Source organism: Trichomycterus rosablanca, chromosome 6 (genome assembly GCF_030014385.1).
Source record: "Trichomycterus rosablanca isolate fTriRos1 chromosome 6, fTriRos1.hap1, whole genome shotgun sequence".
NCBI classification, from domain to species: domain Eukaryota; kingdom Metazoa; phylum Chordata; class Actinopteri; order Siluriformes; family Trichomycteridae; genus Trichomycterus; species Trichomycterus rosablanca.
The window spans coordinates 12,972,261-12,989,273 of record NC_085993.1 but is presented as its reverse complement, the minus strand read 5'-3'; the positions used below and the strand labels follow the sequence as shown (position 1 = coordinate 12,989,273).

The window sequence follows — 17,013 nt, the reverse complement described above, 5'->3', positions numbered from 1 at the left end:
GGTGCTGCCGAAGGTACGTGACCTGGGTGCATCATTAGTCAATGTAAAAATAGGTGAACTGAAAAACGTGTTGTCACAATGTTTCAGAAGTCAGGGGGTTAAATCAATTAATCATCTAAACGCAAAAACAGCTTAGATCTCAGATCACACTCACACACAGGACTGAAACAAGTAGCTTAATGACACTAAATGCAATTCTTCAATGTAATGCCATATAATAAGAAATTCTTATATGATATGTAATGAAAAGCATTGTATTAAGTTTGAGAAAAATGCTAGACAGAAGCATGTTTATTACCTGTCTCAGACTTTTGGCCCCCACTTGTGTGTACTTTATAGAAGCCATACATAGGAATAAGGATTTGGAAAAGACTACATAATTCTACATTATTTATTTTAGTTTTAATATGTACATGAATGTATTAAAAGCAGAAAATACTCAAATAATTTGAGGAAAAATGCTAAATAAAAGCATGTTTATTAGTGGTCTCAGACTTTTGGCCCCCATTGTGTGTACTGTATAAAAGCCATAGATAGGAATAAGGATTTGGAAAAGACTAATTCTACACTATTTATTTTAGTTTTAATACGTACATTATTCGTTTAAAAGCACAAAATAATCAAATAATTAGAGAAAAATGCTAAATAAAAGCATGTTTATTAGTGGTCTCGGACTTTTGGCCACCATTGTGTGTACTTTATAGAAGCCACAGATAAGAATAAGGATTTGGAAAAGACTATACAGTTCTACACTACTTATTTTAATTTTAATGTGTACATTAATATATTAAAAGCAGAAAATTCTCAAATAATTTGAGAAAAATGCTAATCAGAAGCATGTTTATTAGTGGTCTCAGACTTTTGCTCCCCACTGTGTGTACTTTATAAATGCCATAGATAAGAATACAGATTTGGAAAAGACTATATAACTCTACACTACTTATTTTAGTTGTAATATGTACATTAATATATTAAAAGCAGAAAATACTCAAATAATTTGAGAAAAATGCTAGACAGAAGCATGTTTATTACCTGTCTCAGACATTTGGCCCCCACTTGTGTGTACTTTATAGAAGCTATAAATAGGAATAAGGATTTGGAAAAGACTACATAATTCTACACTATTTATTTTAGTTTTAATATGTACATTATTCATTTGAAAGCACAAAATAATCAAATAATTTGAGAAAAATGCTAATCAGAAGCATGTTTATTAGTGGTCTCAGACTTTTGGCCCCTACTGTGTGTACTTTATAAAAGCCATAGATAAAAATAAGGATTCAGAAAAGACTATATAATTCTACACTACTTATTTTAGTTTTAATGTGTACATACAGCTTTATCTTCCAATTAGACCGAATGACAATGGCTCGTTAACATCTCTTAGCAGTTGTCTTGAGGACATAAAGAGGTGGATGGCTGACAATTTTCTTCAGCTGAATGAAAGCAAGTCAGAGGTTATCGTTTTTGGGGGTCATCACATCAATAGTGTCTCCAATAACCTTGGTCACTTGTCTACATGTGTCAAAACATCTGTGAGAAATCTTGGTGTTATCTTTGACTCTGACCTCCGATTTGATAAACAAATCAACTCTGTGGTAAGGAATAGCTTCTTCCAGCTCAGAAATATTGCGAAGATTAAGCCTTTTCTCTGCTATTCTGACCTGGAAAAAGTTATTCATGCATTCATTTCTGCAAGAATTGACTACTGTAATTCTCTGTATATTGGGATTAGTCAGTCTCTGTTGCGGCGCTTGCAGGTAGTCCAGAATGCAGCAGCAAGGTTACTGACTAATACCAAGAAAAGAAACCATATTACACCCGTCCTTGCCTCACTACATTGGCTGCCTGTTCAGCACAGGATTCATTTTAAAGTGCTTTTATTTGTTTTTAAAGCGCTTAATGGTCAAGCCCCGGCTTATCTCAGTGGTATGCTTTCTCCCGCAACCGCACAGCGATCTTTAAGATCAGCCACTCAGAATTTGTTGACTGTTCCTAGGGCTCGTTTGAAGCTAAAAGGTGATCGTGCATTTGCAGTTTATGCTCCGAGGCTATGGAACACTCTACCTCCTAATATTCCACAAGCACCTTCGGCCGCTGTTTTTAAATCACTCCTAAAAACATACCTTTATAAGCTGGCATTTGAACAGTGAGGAGCTGTGTTAATTTTAATTGTTTAGTCTATTTTTATCTGTTTTATTTTGTCTCTTACTCTGTATTTTTATTTGGTTCTTACTTTTTTAATATAATGTTGTGTTATGTATGCTTATTCGATGTACAGCACTTTGGTCAACGTAAGTTGTTTTAAGAGTGCTTTATAAATAAAATTTACTTACTTACTTACTTACTACATTAATATATTAAAAGCAGAAAATACTCAAATAATTTGAGAAAAATGCTAAATAAAAGCATGTTTATTAGTGGTCTCAGACTTTTGCTCCCCACTGTGTGTACTTTATAAAAGCCATAGATAAGAATACAGATTTGGAAAATATTATATAACTCTACACTACTTATTTTAGTTGTAATATGTACATTAATATATTAAAAACAAAAAATACTCAAATAATTTGAGAAAAATGCTAGACAGAAGTCTGTTTATTAGCTGTCTCAGACTTTTGGCCCCCACTGACTTTATAAAAGCCACAGACAGGAATTAAGTTTTAGAAATGCTTATATAATTCTACATGAGTTATTTTAGTGTGTACATTAATAATTCAAAAGCAGAAAATACCCAAATAATTTGAGAAAAATGCTAAATAAAAACATGTTTATTACCTGTCTCAGACTTTTGGCCCCCACTGTGTGTACTTCTTCTGTATAGAAGCCACAGATAGGAATGAGGTTTTAGAAATGCTTATATAATTCTACTGTACACAAGTTTTGTTTTTAATATGTACATTAATGTATTAAAAGCATAAAATACTCAAATAATTTGAGAAAAATGCTAATCAGAAGCATGTTTATTACCTGTCTCAGACATTAAAAATAGAAGCCATAATAGAAGCCATAAATATAGAAGCCATAAATAGGAATAAGGATTTGGAAAAGACTACATAATTCTACACTATTTATTTTAGTTTTAATATGTACATTAATGTATTAAAAGCAGAAAATACTCAAATAATTTGAGAAAAAGGCTAAATAAAGAAAAGAAAGAAAGAAAGAAAGATATCCTTTATTTGTCATATATACATATACAGGTGTACAGTACAATGGAATTCTTTCTTCGCATATCCCAGCTGGTGTTGGAAGCTGGGGTCAGAGCGCAGGGTCAGCCAACTTACGGCGCCCCTGGAGCAGACAGGGTTAAGGGCCTTGCTCAAGGACCCAGCAGTGGCTGCATAGCAGAGCCTGGATTTGAACCGCCAATCTTTTGGTTGATAGCCCAAAGCTCATAAAAGCATGTTTATTAGTGGTCTCAGACTTTTGGCCCCCATTGTGTGTACTGTAAAGAAGCCATAGATAGGAATAAGGATTTGGAAACGACTATATAATTCTACACTATTTATTTTAGTTTTAATGTGTACATTCATATATTAAAAGCACTAATTTGAGAAAAAGGCTAACCAGAAGCATGTTTATCAGTGGTCTCAGACTTTTGGCCCCCACTGTGTGTACTTTATAGAAGCCATAGATAAGAATAAGGATTTGGAAAAGCCTGTATAATTTTTCAAGAGTTCTTTTAGTTTTAATATGTACATTAATATATTAAAAACAGAAATTACTAAATGCTTATCAGAAGCATGTTATTAGCTGTCTCAGACTTTAGGCCCCCACTGTGTGTACTTGAAGCCATAGATAAGAATAAGGATTTGGAAAAGATTATATAATTCTACATGAGTTATTTTAGTTTTATTATGTACATTAATATCTTAAAAGCAGAAAATACTCAAATAATTAAGAAAAAGTTGTCTCAGATTTATGGCCCCCACTATGTGTATTGTATGGAACCACCGTTGTTTTAGTTTACATTAGTGTACATTAATATTTTAAAAACAGAAAATACGTTTTAAAATGAATTTTAAACGTCTTCTATGTTTATAAGTACAAACATGGACATATAAGGCTGTATAAACTTGTATAATGTTGTAGGTAGGTTTGTTGATTAGTTTCAGTAGCTGCACTTCTTCCTCTCAGCGCTTCCGTCATTAATCTCGCGTCATGAATGTCAGTAGCGCGAGCAGCGCTGAAGTTTGTGTCGGCGGAGCAGCAATGGTTTAAAACAGCGATACTTACTTTATTTTTGGCGCAATGTAAGAAGCGGGATGTGCAATAGTCTACTGTATGTGTATAAACTCACTCTACCACAGCGGAGAACCATCGGGATGCTGCTGTTTGAACTAAATGGGAACGAGCTAATGTGAAGGTAAGAATGCACTCGTTACCTTTAATAGCGGAAAGCTTGAACAAACGGAAACCAACACATACAAACGTGTCAGAACGATGTGAGAAGTTAATAATGATGACACTTTCTTCTTAAACATAGGCTTTATAATTACAGGGTGAGGCCCAGTTTGCCTTTCTCTGTACCAGATTCCGTGTGTAGTTGTGTATAATTCCAGGCTGAAGGGTTGGCAGGTGGGTTTGGGCAGAATTTGGTTGACAGTTGTTTATACCGCTGTCACCGTCTCTAACGCAAATGAGCGCGTGCTTTAGCATTTAGCTTTGCTCATTTTCTGACTAGAATTTAAAACTTCACCTCTTTAAGTTTTACAGTTTAATAATTTAACAACACATTAGAATGATTGGTTTGCTTAACATCACAGTTATCTTTTACAGCTTTATATGAAAAATAGGAATTAAGTAGCAGAGCAGGTAAGAATTCACCAAGCACAAAAGTTGACATGTAAAAGAAAACGTCAGATATTTAAGGCCCAAATATTTTTAATATAATTAATATATCTCAAAATTTACAGTCACAATCGAAAATATTCAACAATCAGAGAAAAAAGGATTTATAACTCTAAATCTCTTCTAAACCTTTTCAGGTTTGTCCTACTTACAGTATATTCTGTCAATTTAAGTTGTGTCGATTACATATTGTTTACTGTAGATGAATATGACATTTCAATCCTGGTCAAGGTCGTGGTAAGTCAGGATTCCCCTGAAATCACTGTGTGCAATTCAATAACAAACCCTCCATCACAATACCTCAGCCAGTAAAAGTGGGCTAGCATTTACATTTTTGGCATTTAGCACTTCTATCCAAAATGACTTACAGTACTGTGATAGTATTTTGTCCAAGTAATTAAGGGTTAAGGACCCAACAGTGGCAACCTGGCAGTGGTGGGGCTTTAACCAGCAGCCTTTCAATTGCTAGTCCAGTACCTTAACCACTAGACTACAACTGCAGCATAATTTACTGCTGCGACACCCAGTTTCTGAATTTACCGTCATTTTATAAATAGAACAAATAACTGTACAATATAACAAGTACATGTACAATAAACATGCAGAAGCTCCAGTATTTTAAATTTTAAAATGACATAACAAAAAATCCATGACGTGTCTCTACAAGCTTTGCACACATCTTCATGGCAGAGCCTCTCAAGCTCCATCAGAGTGAATATAGTGAGTGTCAAGCCTCTCCACAAATGCTTAAATCCGGGTTTTGGCTGGGTCATTCATGGACATTGAAAGACTCCCCCTCAAGCCACTATAGTGTTGTTTTGGCTGTATGTTTCGGGTCATTATCTTGTTACAAGATAAACTGCTGTTCTAGGTCTGGCACCAAATGCCCTTCTTGTTGCAACCCTTCGTATTTTTTTCAGACTTGGGACTGGCACTGAGAGTGCACTAACAAATGCACCACCCAATGGCTTGGCTGTTTATTCAAATCAGCTGCCTATGCTGTGCATGCAAATACAAATACTAATTCCACCGAGTAGGGTCACAGCCTTAATATATATATATATACAGTGTATCACAAAAGTGAGTACACCCCTCACATTTCTGCAAATATTTCATTATATCTTTTCATGGGACAACACTATAGACATGAAACTTGGATATAACTTAGAGTAGTCAGTGTACAACTTGTATAGCAGTGTAGATTTACTGTCTTCTGAAAATAACTCAACACACAGCCATTAATGTCTAAATGGCTGGCAACATAAGTGAGTACACCCCACAGTGAACATGTCCAAATTGTGCCCAAAGTGTCAATATTTTGTGTGACCACCATTATTATCCAGCACTGCCTTAACCCTCCTGGGCACGGAATTCACCAGAGCTGCACAGGTTGCTACTGGAATCCTCTTCCACTCCTCCATGATGACATCACGGAGCTGGTGGATGTTAGACACCTTGAACTCCTCCACCTTCCACTTGAGGATGCGCCACATGTGCTCAATTGAGTGTAGTCCATCACCTTTACCTTAACTGCCTTGCTGAGGAAGCTGGTCATCTTGGAGGTTGTGTTTAGGGTCGTTATCCTTTTGGAAAACTGCCATGAGGCCCAGTTTTCGAAGGGAGGGTATCATGCTCTGTTTCAGAATGTCACAGTACATGTTGGAATTCATGTTTCCCTCAATGAACTGCAGCTCCCCAGTGCCAGCAACACTCATGCAGCCCAAGACCATGATGCTACCACCACCATGCTTGACTGTAGGCAAGATACAGTTGTCTTGGTACTTCTCACCAGGGCGCCGCAACACATGCTGGACACCATCTGAGCCAAACAAGTTTATCTTGGTCTCGTCAGACCACAGGGCATTCCAGTAATCCATGTTCTTGGACTGCTTGTCTTCAGCAAACTGTTTGCGGGCTTTCTTGTGCATCAGCTTCCTTCTGGGATGACGACCATGCAGACCGAGTTGATGCAGTGTGCGGCGTATGGTCTGAGCACTGACAGGCTGACCTCCCACGTCTTCAACCTCTGCAGCAATGCTGGCAGCACTCATGTGTCTATTTTTTAAAGCCAACCTCTGGATATGACGCCGAACACGTGGACTCAACTTCTTTGGTCGACCCTGGCGAAGCCTGTTCCGAATGGAACCTGTACTGGAAAACCGCTGTATGACCTTGGCCACCATGCTGTAGCTCAGTTTCAGGGTGTTAGCAATCTTCTTATAGCCCAGGCCATCTTTGTGGAGAGCAACAATTCTATTTCTCACATCCTCAAAGAGTTCTTTGCCATGAGGTGCCATGTTGAATATCCAGTGGCCAGTATGAGAGAATTGTACCCAAAACACCAAATTTAACAGCCCTGCTCCCCATTTACACCTGGGACCTTGACACATGACACCAGGGAGGGACAACGACACATTTGGGCACAATTTGGACATGTTCACTGTGGGGTGTACTCACTTATGTTGCCAGCTATTTAGACATTAATGGCTGTGTGTTGAGTTATTTTCAGAAGACAGTAAATCTACACTGCTATACAAGCTGTACACTGACTACTCTAAGTTATATCCAAGTTTCATGTCTATAGTGTTGTCCCATGAAAAGATATAATGAAATATTTGCAGAAATGTGAGGGGTGTACTCACTTTTGTGATACACTGTATATATACAGTATATATATATTTATTTATTTATTTTTTGTAGACTTTTTATAGAAACAAGACTTTCCAACTGAGAAGTGCATCTGCGTGTTTAGAATTTATGTAATATTGTTGGTCCACCTGTTGGTCCACCACAAGCCACCAAAGACAGCTTTAAAGCTCTTTCGCAAAAATTTGGAATGTGTCTGGAACTATACTAGAGGCATAGAATGCTGTAGAAATACACTAAATGGCCAGAGGGATGTGGGCACCTCTTCATATTTTTAATGTTTAGATGTTGCAACTCCACCCATTCTAACAGGTGTATAAAATTAATTATATACAATAAATAGAGGGTTTACATTTTGTTGCAAGAAATCCAGTGGGGAAATCCAGTGGCCTGCACACAGCCCTTACCACAACTCCATTGAACAACTTTAGGTTTAATTAACACGCTTAAAAATGTTAGTTCACGATTAAACGAATCATCTTTTTTCTTTATTTTCTAAGTGGACCGGTATTTCTGGGTATTATTTTCACTACATAGTCAATACAGTCATAGTTATTTTTTATATCCTAGGTCTTTTTAGTAATGGACACCCCATGTTCTGTGACTCGGAGGCAGGCCTGGGCTCAGTGCAGCCGCCAGTGGCTTACAGTGGAGGACAACGAGCTGCAGACCAGCGGCATACAAAATTCCCCAGCCACTCAGCTGCAGGATGAGATCTTTACAAATAATAGGTCACAAAGTAGTGCAAATGGTAAGTTATCAGTTTTATTTTTTTATTTATAATAGAAACACATTAAGCCCTTGTGAAATACGTCATGCAGAATTAAAGCAGTTAAAAGAAGTTACTGGACAAATTACAGGACACCAGACCAACAGTCCTAACGTTCTAGTAAACATCAACCTGCTATTTAATATGCTTTGTTTTAGCCTGTACTGATTAGAGGGAGTTTGACAAAAAAGCAATATGATTTATATTAAATACCAATACATGATAGGGATGAAATTAAGTTCTATTAGTAAAACACCATGACATGTGGACCGTGTTAAGCACTTGTTCAGCTTGCGGATAGTTGGGTTATGTGCCAATTCTCTAAACAGGGTGACAATATTGCTGACTTTCTTTACACTTTGGGCAATTCAGCTATCACTGGTTATGTCTTTGCAGTGTCAGTATTGGGTTTTTAGTGCTGCCATCAGACATCAGTTATTTCCTGATATGATGTGATGTTTGAGCACACTATTTAAAAAAAAAAACTGCTTCTTACAAGTGTTTCCTGCTTAACATACTCATTTATTCATTGTCTGTTTTACCACGGCTTTATCCTGGTCAGGGTTGCTCTGGGTCAGATCAGTCCCCAGTCCATCACAGGGCATGCACACACACCCACACACACACTAACACATATACACTTAGGGCAATTTTCAGTAGCTTCAACTGGCATGACTGCATGTCTCTGGACTTGTGTGAGGAAACCCACACAGACACAGGGAGAACATGCAAACTTCACACAGAAAGGAGCCAGGCTGTCTGGTTGGGGAATTAAACCCATATTTTTCTTGCTGTAAATCGACAGAGCTACTCATTGTGCCTCCGTGCCTTCCTGCTTAACATATATAACATATTAATTTTAAATGTATTATAAACCACACTTTAGCATTGTTCGAAATGTTTTGATGTTCCTGCATTTTTATACATTGAGCACCATAGATAGAAAAAGTTAAGTTAACATTTAAATGAAGAAAACCAAGGGCATTTGGTAATACAGGGCATCTCTAGAGCTAGCAATATAACCTTGACAAAACAGCAACATTTGTTGGCTACCATTATGGGAGATTTAACTCAACTCAATTCCAAAGTTGTCATTGTGACAAGGACAGTTAGCCAACAAAACTGTAATTATATGCTCCATTTTGTCTACAGTTAAGTGTTTTGTTATCCTAACTTATGATCTTTACTTTTGACAGTAAACAAATCTTTCTATCTTGATGTACAAAGTGCTTACACTATGTATTATCCACAGAATGCTCTACAGGAAAGATTGAAACCTGGCTCCAAGGCTGTGGGTAAGTTTTTGTGTGGGAGTGTGAACAAAAACAAATGAATGGAAACTTATAATAGAAAATATAAGCCATTAAATAGCCTCAGAGTGCCTCAGAGTGCTTTGCTTTACTTCATCATGTTTTGTTCATTTATATATTTCTGTGCCTCACATCATAGTATGAATGTTATACTGTAGAATAAAGTGATACTATTTGATCTTGATGTTTTTTCTTGACTGCACCCTGTGGGTTTTATCACTAGTGGTGGGACATTTTTAGTTGCATTTTGCACTATTGTATATGCAAATGTATTTCTATAAGATACATTAGCAGTTTGGGTTTCACTTTATTATCTTACAGTGCCTGCAAAGTACATGTCAATAGAAAGGTTTTTTATAAAGGTTATGACTTTTTTAATAAGCTAGGTTGTGACTCATCAGAGCAGTTGTGTTTGATCTGCGCAATCTCTCTGCATGCTTGCAGTTCGCCCACAGATTCCAGTGATAAAGTGGGCGTGGTTTTTGTTTTTGCTTTTACCTACAAGCTCACCTTATTTTCTGTCTACCTTCAGCCATGAAGTCGGCCGTGACAACCCAGTGCAACCAACTGTTGGTAAGTTAGATGGTAACACTGCCTAGTTATAGCATTATATTGTTATAGCTTAGGTTTAACAGCAAATAAGACAGGGTTGTATTCAGGTAGTGTATAACACTTGTACAAAGTTTTATATGCCAGTGATTTCCAAACGTTTTATGTAAATAATTCCCTTGCAGCACTCTGGAATGGTACTTGTAGCTTGTTGCAAATGTAGCAAATGGTACTTGCAGCAAATGTAGCTACCTACAATACTGTCTAATGTTAACACACGCGTGGTTTGTTGATTTGCACTTTTTAACACACATAATAGGAAAAAATAAAATGCATATGCTACAGTTTATGCATTATTTTTTCCAGTATGCCAAAAAGGTCAGCAAATAAATGCAGTAATTTTACCTTTTGAAAAAAATTTTTAAATTTGTTTTTACCTGTAAATTACCAATCCATGCAATGCCACAAACTTGACAGCAATACTTTTTCTGTTGTAGTTGTTATTGTATTTTCTAGTTTGACTCTTTTAATATGACTTTTGCTGCAGACTGGTTGATCTGTTTCAATTCAATCCATTAAAAAATTCCATCCATAGATAATTCTGCAACACTCACTTGGGGAATGATGTCCTGTAAACCTGTTTTGACTTGTTTTGTTTTTGTTTTACTGTTAATTTTGCTTTGCAGAATCGTTTTTGAAGGCTGGTAACAGTTTTGAGGATGACCTGGGCCTTGGGGCTGAAGGTTGGTAAAATGAAATAACATTTGTTTCAGCTTTTATTTGCATGTGTCAGGCATTAGCAGAAACATTACCAGCAGGAAGACAATGAGAGAGATGAAACAGGCGCTTTATGTAAATTTTGATTACAAGCAGTTCCTGCTCATAGCCGTAACTCCATACATTTAATTTCAGCATTTTATGCCAAGTTCACGCTACACAACTTTCCAGTTCGTCAGGTCGCTGTACAGTTCACACTACACAACTGGATCTCTTGTAATTGGGAGTCTTTCAGGTCGGTGTGGCTTTCACACTACACGACCTTTCACCAACTGGAATCCCACCTTTTTACAACTCTTTTCCTGTGTTTCCCCTCACACTGTATCTTGTGTTCTCATTGGCTGTTCGACATAGCACTCATTACCAGTTGTGCGACTCAGATCCAGATATTTGACAAGCTAGAAATCTCTCTAGAAAGCGCTCGGCGAGCCGCTCAGATCGAGTTGTTGAGCAGTTCACACATAGCTATTGAGAGCAGAGTTTCGATCGCCGAGCGAACGCCGAGTTGCTCCCGAGCCGGCAAATCTAGCGCCGACCAGTCAGCGAGCGTGTAGTGTGAACTACGCAAAAGTTGCTTCACTCTAATCAAAGTTGAGGTGGGTCCAGGGCTCCAAAAACTGTATTCCTAGAGAGCACATAACACATATGCAGATGTGGAAAGAACATGCCAAACTGATTGAGGACAATGTTTAATCCAAGTCTCCTGGAGCTGTCCAGCATCAACACAACCTTCTGCAACCCTCTTTTATCTCTTTAGGCCTTACTTTCAATTCCAGGATGACACCTGTGCTGTACTGTAGTTTTTTCTTTGCAAGTCATAGCAGTGAACTGATCAGTTACAGTTCTCAGCTACAGAGCTATCAGCGCTCATCAAACTTTGCATTCAAAACAATTGTTTATTGTAAAATTAAAAACATTTCTTCTGGGACTGCTATTTTTGGTTTGTCAGTTTGTCTGTGGTAGCAAAAACTAAATACAACCCCTCAACCTTCACTTCCTAGAGCAGATTTGATCATTTGCATGCACACACACACTTACACCAGGACACGCATCAATAGGTGACTGAAGATTTATGAATTAAGGGTTTTTTAACCCTCAAATTAGCTAGTCATCAAATACAAAATTGTTTAAAACCTCCCAGCAGTCCACATTATGTACCGTATAATGACAATAACTGTACGTCACGTCACTGCGTCACTACTTTGTGATGGTTGGCTGCACAGATGTGTCAGTTCACTAACTTCCCCTGTTTCCTGTGGCCTGTAGCAGACTAGCCCCTAATAATTAAATCCATGTCATGATGTTGTCAATTCAGTTTGTTCTTGGTCTTCCTCGTCTGAGTCCTTCCACAAGCCCGCTCATAACTCTGCCTTTAATGTTTTCATGTGGGTGCCTCAGCACATGCCCAAAGTAACATAACTTGCAGGACTTCATGTGGTTTAGTAGCTCCTTTACTTGTAAACTTGCTCAGTGGTCATCATCTTCCACCAAGAGATTCTCAGCAGCATCTGTGATGCACTTGTTCTCAACAGCCTGAATGTGTGTTTCTACCTCTTACCTCAGTGTCTAGGCTTTACATCCATATATGGATACTGGCCAGACCAAGGCTTTCATTAGTCAGCTTGTTGATGGTAATAAGTGACTTTTTTTCCAATCCTTGTCAATTTTACCATCACAATGGCCATACTTTAAAAAAAATTTATTTTCTCCTTAATTTTCATCCCTATCTTATTATCCGATTTGTATTTCTGCCTCTACTGCTGCAGAGCTTTCACTCCTGACCTAAATAACACACACCCCTCTGACATGTGTGCAGTAGCCGACTGCTTTTTTTTTACCTGCACGATGCAGGTTCATATGTGTATACATGTATACATGTTCCTTCCTAGTACATGTAAGTGTACCTGGCCATTAAAGTGATACTGATTTGTTAATGTGTTTTGAATTTTACATTATTGTACATATTTAAATAAAGAATTTCACTCAAGCAGAAACTAATAACTTTATAATGCCTCTTTTAATATGCTTTTCTGTTAAAGCCATAGCACCCGATGATGGATTTCAAGATAAAGAGTTTGGGTAAGGTATTTGGTCCCTGACCTAATGTCATTATACAAACCTCTCATTATTGGCTAAATTACATTTTAAAGAAATGTTTCTTCCTTTATTGAATGTCCCCACAGGCATTGCCCACTGCTCCTGCCTCCTCCTAAATCAAGGAAACATTTCCATGCAAGGTTAGAATGCAATTCTCCTCTGAACATCGGCTTTTACAGCTTTTTTTTTCCGTTCGTTTTTCATTTTCATTGTGTTTGTGTATTTAGCAACACATCTCAGCGGAGGTCTAACCTGCCATTGAGAAACATGGGCCAGAGCATGGCCTCTAGTGTCATTTCATCCCAGAGTAAGACCTTTTCCAGGTAAGGAATCAATAAAACCTCAAATTTAAGACAGATTCTACCTGAAACTAACTGCTTGGTTGCAATTTACAGACTGTTATCTTTTTTGTCTTTCTTGGCCCACTCATGAATACCAGTGTGACTGAAGTGCTGCAGATGTGTGCTGATGATGCAGAGGAGACTCTATACCAGCTAGGATTTGGCTGTGAGGAGCCGCAGGTTACCGCCCGCATCCCGGCTCGTTTTTTTAACTTCCCTTCAAAGCTCAAAGGTATCAACTTCCGTCTGTTTCTCGAGTCCCAGCTCCAGCGCATACGTGAAGAGGACCCCAACCTTTCACTCGCAAGTAAGTAGACAGCTACAAGGAAGAAACATCTGCACATCACAGTCATTGTTTATAGGCTGAATTAAACATAATGAAAACATGAAGCATGTGCAAAAGTTAGGCTTTGTTTTTTTATTTTTTTTTATGTATTTTCAGTTCCTCAGTATTGAAATACTCAATTCCCCTGTGCAATCTTTGCCAGTTTCACAGCACCCCCTTCTTCAAAAAGCATTTATTTCATACAAATAGCTGTATAAGCGTAGCCTAATATAGTGAAAATAGAACTCACAAAATGCAGGATATATGAACTTTATTTCATGTACTTTATTAACCCTTCCTTTAGGGAATATTACAGATTTGTCTTTATTACTGTCCAGTGCTATATGCTGTTGCCTATCTACAATGCTGGATGCCTAGACTAACTACATTGGACTTGCTAACAAATTGAACTTGTGAACAAGCCCTCGGAATGGAACCCATTTGTATGTAGAAAACTAACTGTGTTTATATATTTCCTGATCGTTTTGTGTCTGTTTTATAGGTCGTTTCCGTCAAGTGGAGGTATTAACAGCCATGGCCAATGCTTTCTACTCTCTTTACTCCCATGTGTCTCGAACGCCAGTTCAAAAGCTGGCACCACCCGAGTTCAGCTTTTCGTCGCCCACTGTGGAGCGAAGCATAGGCCAGCGTTTTTTCAGCACAGTCCGCAACGAACCCCGTTCTCCAGTGGAGCGGCTCAAGGACACAGTATCAAAGATGTGCTTATACACTGGTTCACGTGGCTCAGAATCAGGCTCTCCAAGCTGTTCTCCAAGGAAAAGAAACAGCCTACCAGATGTGGTTGAAATAGTAATGGGGAATGTAAGGGGAGAAGGTAGTCATGACCGAAGGAGAGGAGCATTGCTCCAGGACCAAGCAGGGGCCATCAGCACGGCCCAGAGGACTGAAGACGTAAAGATGCCCCTGCTTTCTGAATTGAAACCTGCTGAGAAGGTGAGCGAGCATGAGAATATTAATGATGCACACAAGAAGAGGATCCAGCGCTGGTCCCAGTCTGGGCAGAGAGAAAGTCCCAGAGCAAAGGCTTGTTTGTTTAGATTTGAACAGGCAGCAGTGGAATCTATGCAGAGTCACAAATCAAAATGTGACACAGACGGAGATAAAGGGTTCAACGATTCTTCTTCTTCTACTGGGGCAAAGACACCAGTTATCCATGATGCCAGTTGCCCACAGGTAATAGATTTTGTTCACCAGACACCTTGCAGTTGCCCACAGAGAGTCAGCATGGCTACATTGGGCACGCCTCCAGCTACCCAAATTCAACAAATAGACTCGTCTCTTAGAACATTTGAGTGTAATCAAGAGACGGTCATCCCTGATACCCAACCAGAGATTTGCCTCCTACCAGTGAGTCAGGATGAGTTTTCAGAAAAACTACCATTAACTTTAAAGATTTCACAACATAATCTGGTGACACAAGGGTCAACATGTCAGATCACGGTCACTGGATGGGAGGATGATGCCCCTGTATCCCACAGAGACTTTGTTGAGGACTTTATGCAACCTATGTACTCTGATAGCACTGCACACCAGCAGCTCCTGAGCCCTGTCAAATCCTCATCCAGCCAGATCAATGACGTCCCCAAGCAGGCCAACTCCTTCGAGCTGGAGGAGGTATGTAGCCACCTATATTTTTAGCTAAAACATTTTTTTTTTTTTTTTTACGTATGAATAGAAATGAAACAACCTAAGCATAGCATGAGCAAACCTTTCAGGGAAAATCTGAATTGCACACTGTTTTTAAATAATGCATTCATGCTTTTTCCTTTTTCAACACCTCCTCTGTTGGACGTGAATGACTCATGTAGAATAAGTGCACTTTTACCAGTGATTAGAGGACTCATGCCTGTACTCAGTATTAATTCTGGGCACATTTAAGGAAGGTATTTTAAAAGCATGTTGTTTTTTTTAAACCATGGCTTGGTTGCAATTTTATAAGATATCTGCTTTGCAGGAAATCTTTGCAACATGTTCAGAATATGTTTAATGTACCTTCATTTCAGAAAGATTTGGGCAAATATGCATTTATCTGTATGTAAACAAAAACAGCATAGCCATATTTAATCATTGAAATTTTATTAGGATTTTAACATCATGTTATACATACTTTGGTTACATTTACATTTACATTTTCAGCATTTAGCAGACGCTTTTATCCAAAGCGACTTACACAATGAGCAGAACATGATGAGCAATTGAGGGTTAAGGGCCTTGCTCAGGGACCCAACAGTGGCAACTTGGTGGTGGCGGGACTTGAACCGGCAACCTTCTGTTTACTAGTCCAGTACCTTAACCACTGAGCTTATCACTGGCCCCCACTGGTTAAATACATGACATGACAGGTACTGGTTACACAAGATTCATCAGTTGAAGTTCACATGTCACGGATAACTTTGTATCTCCAGTTAACCTCTGCATGTCTTCGGACTGTGGGAGGAAATCGGAGCTCCCGGAGGAAACCCATGCAGACATGGGAAGAACATGCATGTGAGAACATGGTGTGGCAGCAGTAAAACAGAAAGGACCTGGACCGCTCCACCTGGGAATCAAACCCAGGACCTTCTTGCTGTGAGGCGATGGTGCTACCCACCGTGCCACCCCAGTTATTAATATTACTTGTTTCAACATGCATTTCATTTGAAATTAAAGTCTGTGGCATGTTACATAACCTCCAAGGTTGGCACTGGGGCTTATATTCCTATATAATTTTGGAGGTTTTATTTGTATACACTTTTTATATTATTGATCTATACACTTAATGGGTGTGGCTGAAACACCTGAACTTGGTTCATTGGAATTTACTAATGTGGTGTGAGTTCAACATAACCATTGCAACACTGATACGTCTCACATAGGTGCAGAGTGTGGGTGAGGAGGAGAATATTTCAGCAGAACACTCTAGTGCACACACACTGTCTGTGACTGCATCTACTCATCAAACATGTAAGTCATGCCAGTTACAAGAGGTGTAATCATATCGTATCAAGTAAATGACTCCATGCACGATACGGATCTCCATATGAAAATGCTTTAGGCAGGTTAAAAAAGAAGCAGTCAGCTTCTGCACACATATTAGTAGAAGTGTGTGTTAGTCGCTGCTCTCTGCAGTCAGTAGTGGAGGTCAGCAGAAGTAGAGGTAGCGAAAAACAGCCGGGTAATTGGATATGACTAGATTGGGAGGAAAATTGGAAATAATACATTAAAAAAGAAATCCTACATAGATGTCCCTTAAAGTGTACAGTGTATCACAAAAGTGAGTACACACTATAGACATGAAACTTGGATATAACTTAGAGTAGTCAGTGTACAACTTGTATAGCAGTG

At 38.5% G+C, this 17,013-nt stretch overlaps 2 protein-coding genes across 2 annotated transcripts; both read left to right on the top strand.

Annotated features, from left to right (window-relative positions):
* The first annotated feature begins 4,232 nt into the window (after positions 1-4,232).
* On the top strand, positions 4,233-13,229 carry LOC134316726 (protein TESPA1-like). The gene is made up of 8 exons (XM_062997155.1): positions 4,233-4,369; positions 8,071-8,251; positions 9,522-9,564; positions 10,112-10,152; positions 10,815-10,871; positions 12,945-12,984; positions 13,089-13,137; positions 13,182-13,229. Exons 2-8 carry the CDS (start codon positions 8,083-8,085, stop codon positions 13,227-13,229), a joined length of 447 nt encoding a protein of 148 aa, XP_062853225.1. The 5' UTR covers positions 4,233-4,369; positions 8,071-8,082.
* Positions 13,230-13,242: 13 nt separating this feature from the next.
* On the top strand, positions 13,243-15,370 carry tespa1 (thymocyte expressed, positive selection associated 1). Its single transcript, XM_062997154.1, has 4 exons — positions 13,243-13,325; positions 13,442-13,650; positions 14,171-15,303; positions 15,365-15,370. Exons 1-4 carry the CDS (start codon positions 13,270-13,272, stop codon positions 15,368-15,370), a joined length of 1,404 nt encoding a protein of 467 aa, XP_062853224.1. The 5' UTR covers positions 13,243-13,269.
* Positions 15,371-17,013: the final 1,643 nt, after the last annotated feature.

What these genes read in the sequence shown, in the direction of transcription:
- LOC134316726 (XM_062997155.1), top strand. Translation starts at nt 8,083, where the DNA reads ATGGACACCCCATGTTCTGTGACTCGGAGGCAGGCCTGGGCTCAGTGC. An exon ending in CCTGGGCCTTGGGGCTGAAG is followed by an intron (nt 10,872 to 12,944) that starts GTTGGTAAAATG and finishes TTTCTGTTAAAG; the next exon opens with CCATAGCACCCGATGATGGA. An exon ending in TTTCAAGATAAAGAGTTTGG is followed by an intron (nt 12,985 to 13,088) that starts GTAAGGTATTTG and finishes ATGTCCCCACAG; the next exon opens with GCATTGCCCACTGCTCCTGC.
- tespa1 (XM_062997154.1), top strand. Translation starts at nt 13,270, where the DNA reads ATGGGCCAGAGCATGGCCTCTAGTGTCATTTCATCCCAGAGTAAGACC. An exon ending in CAGAGTAAGACCTTTTCCAG is followed by an intron (nt 13,326 to 13,441) that starts GTAAGGAATCAA and finishes CATGAATACCAG; the next exon opens with TGTGACTGAAGTGCTGCAGA. An exon ending in CCCCAACCTTTCACTCGCAA is followed by an intron (nt 13,651 to 14,170) that starts GTAAGTAGACAG and finishes TCTGTTTTATAG; the next exon opens with GTCGTTTCCGTCAAGTGGAG.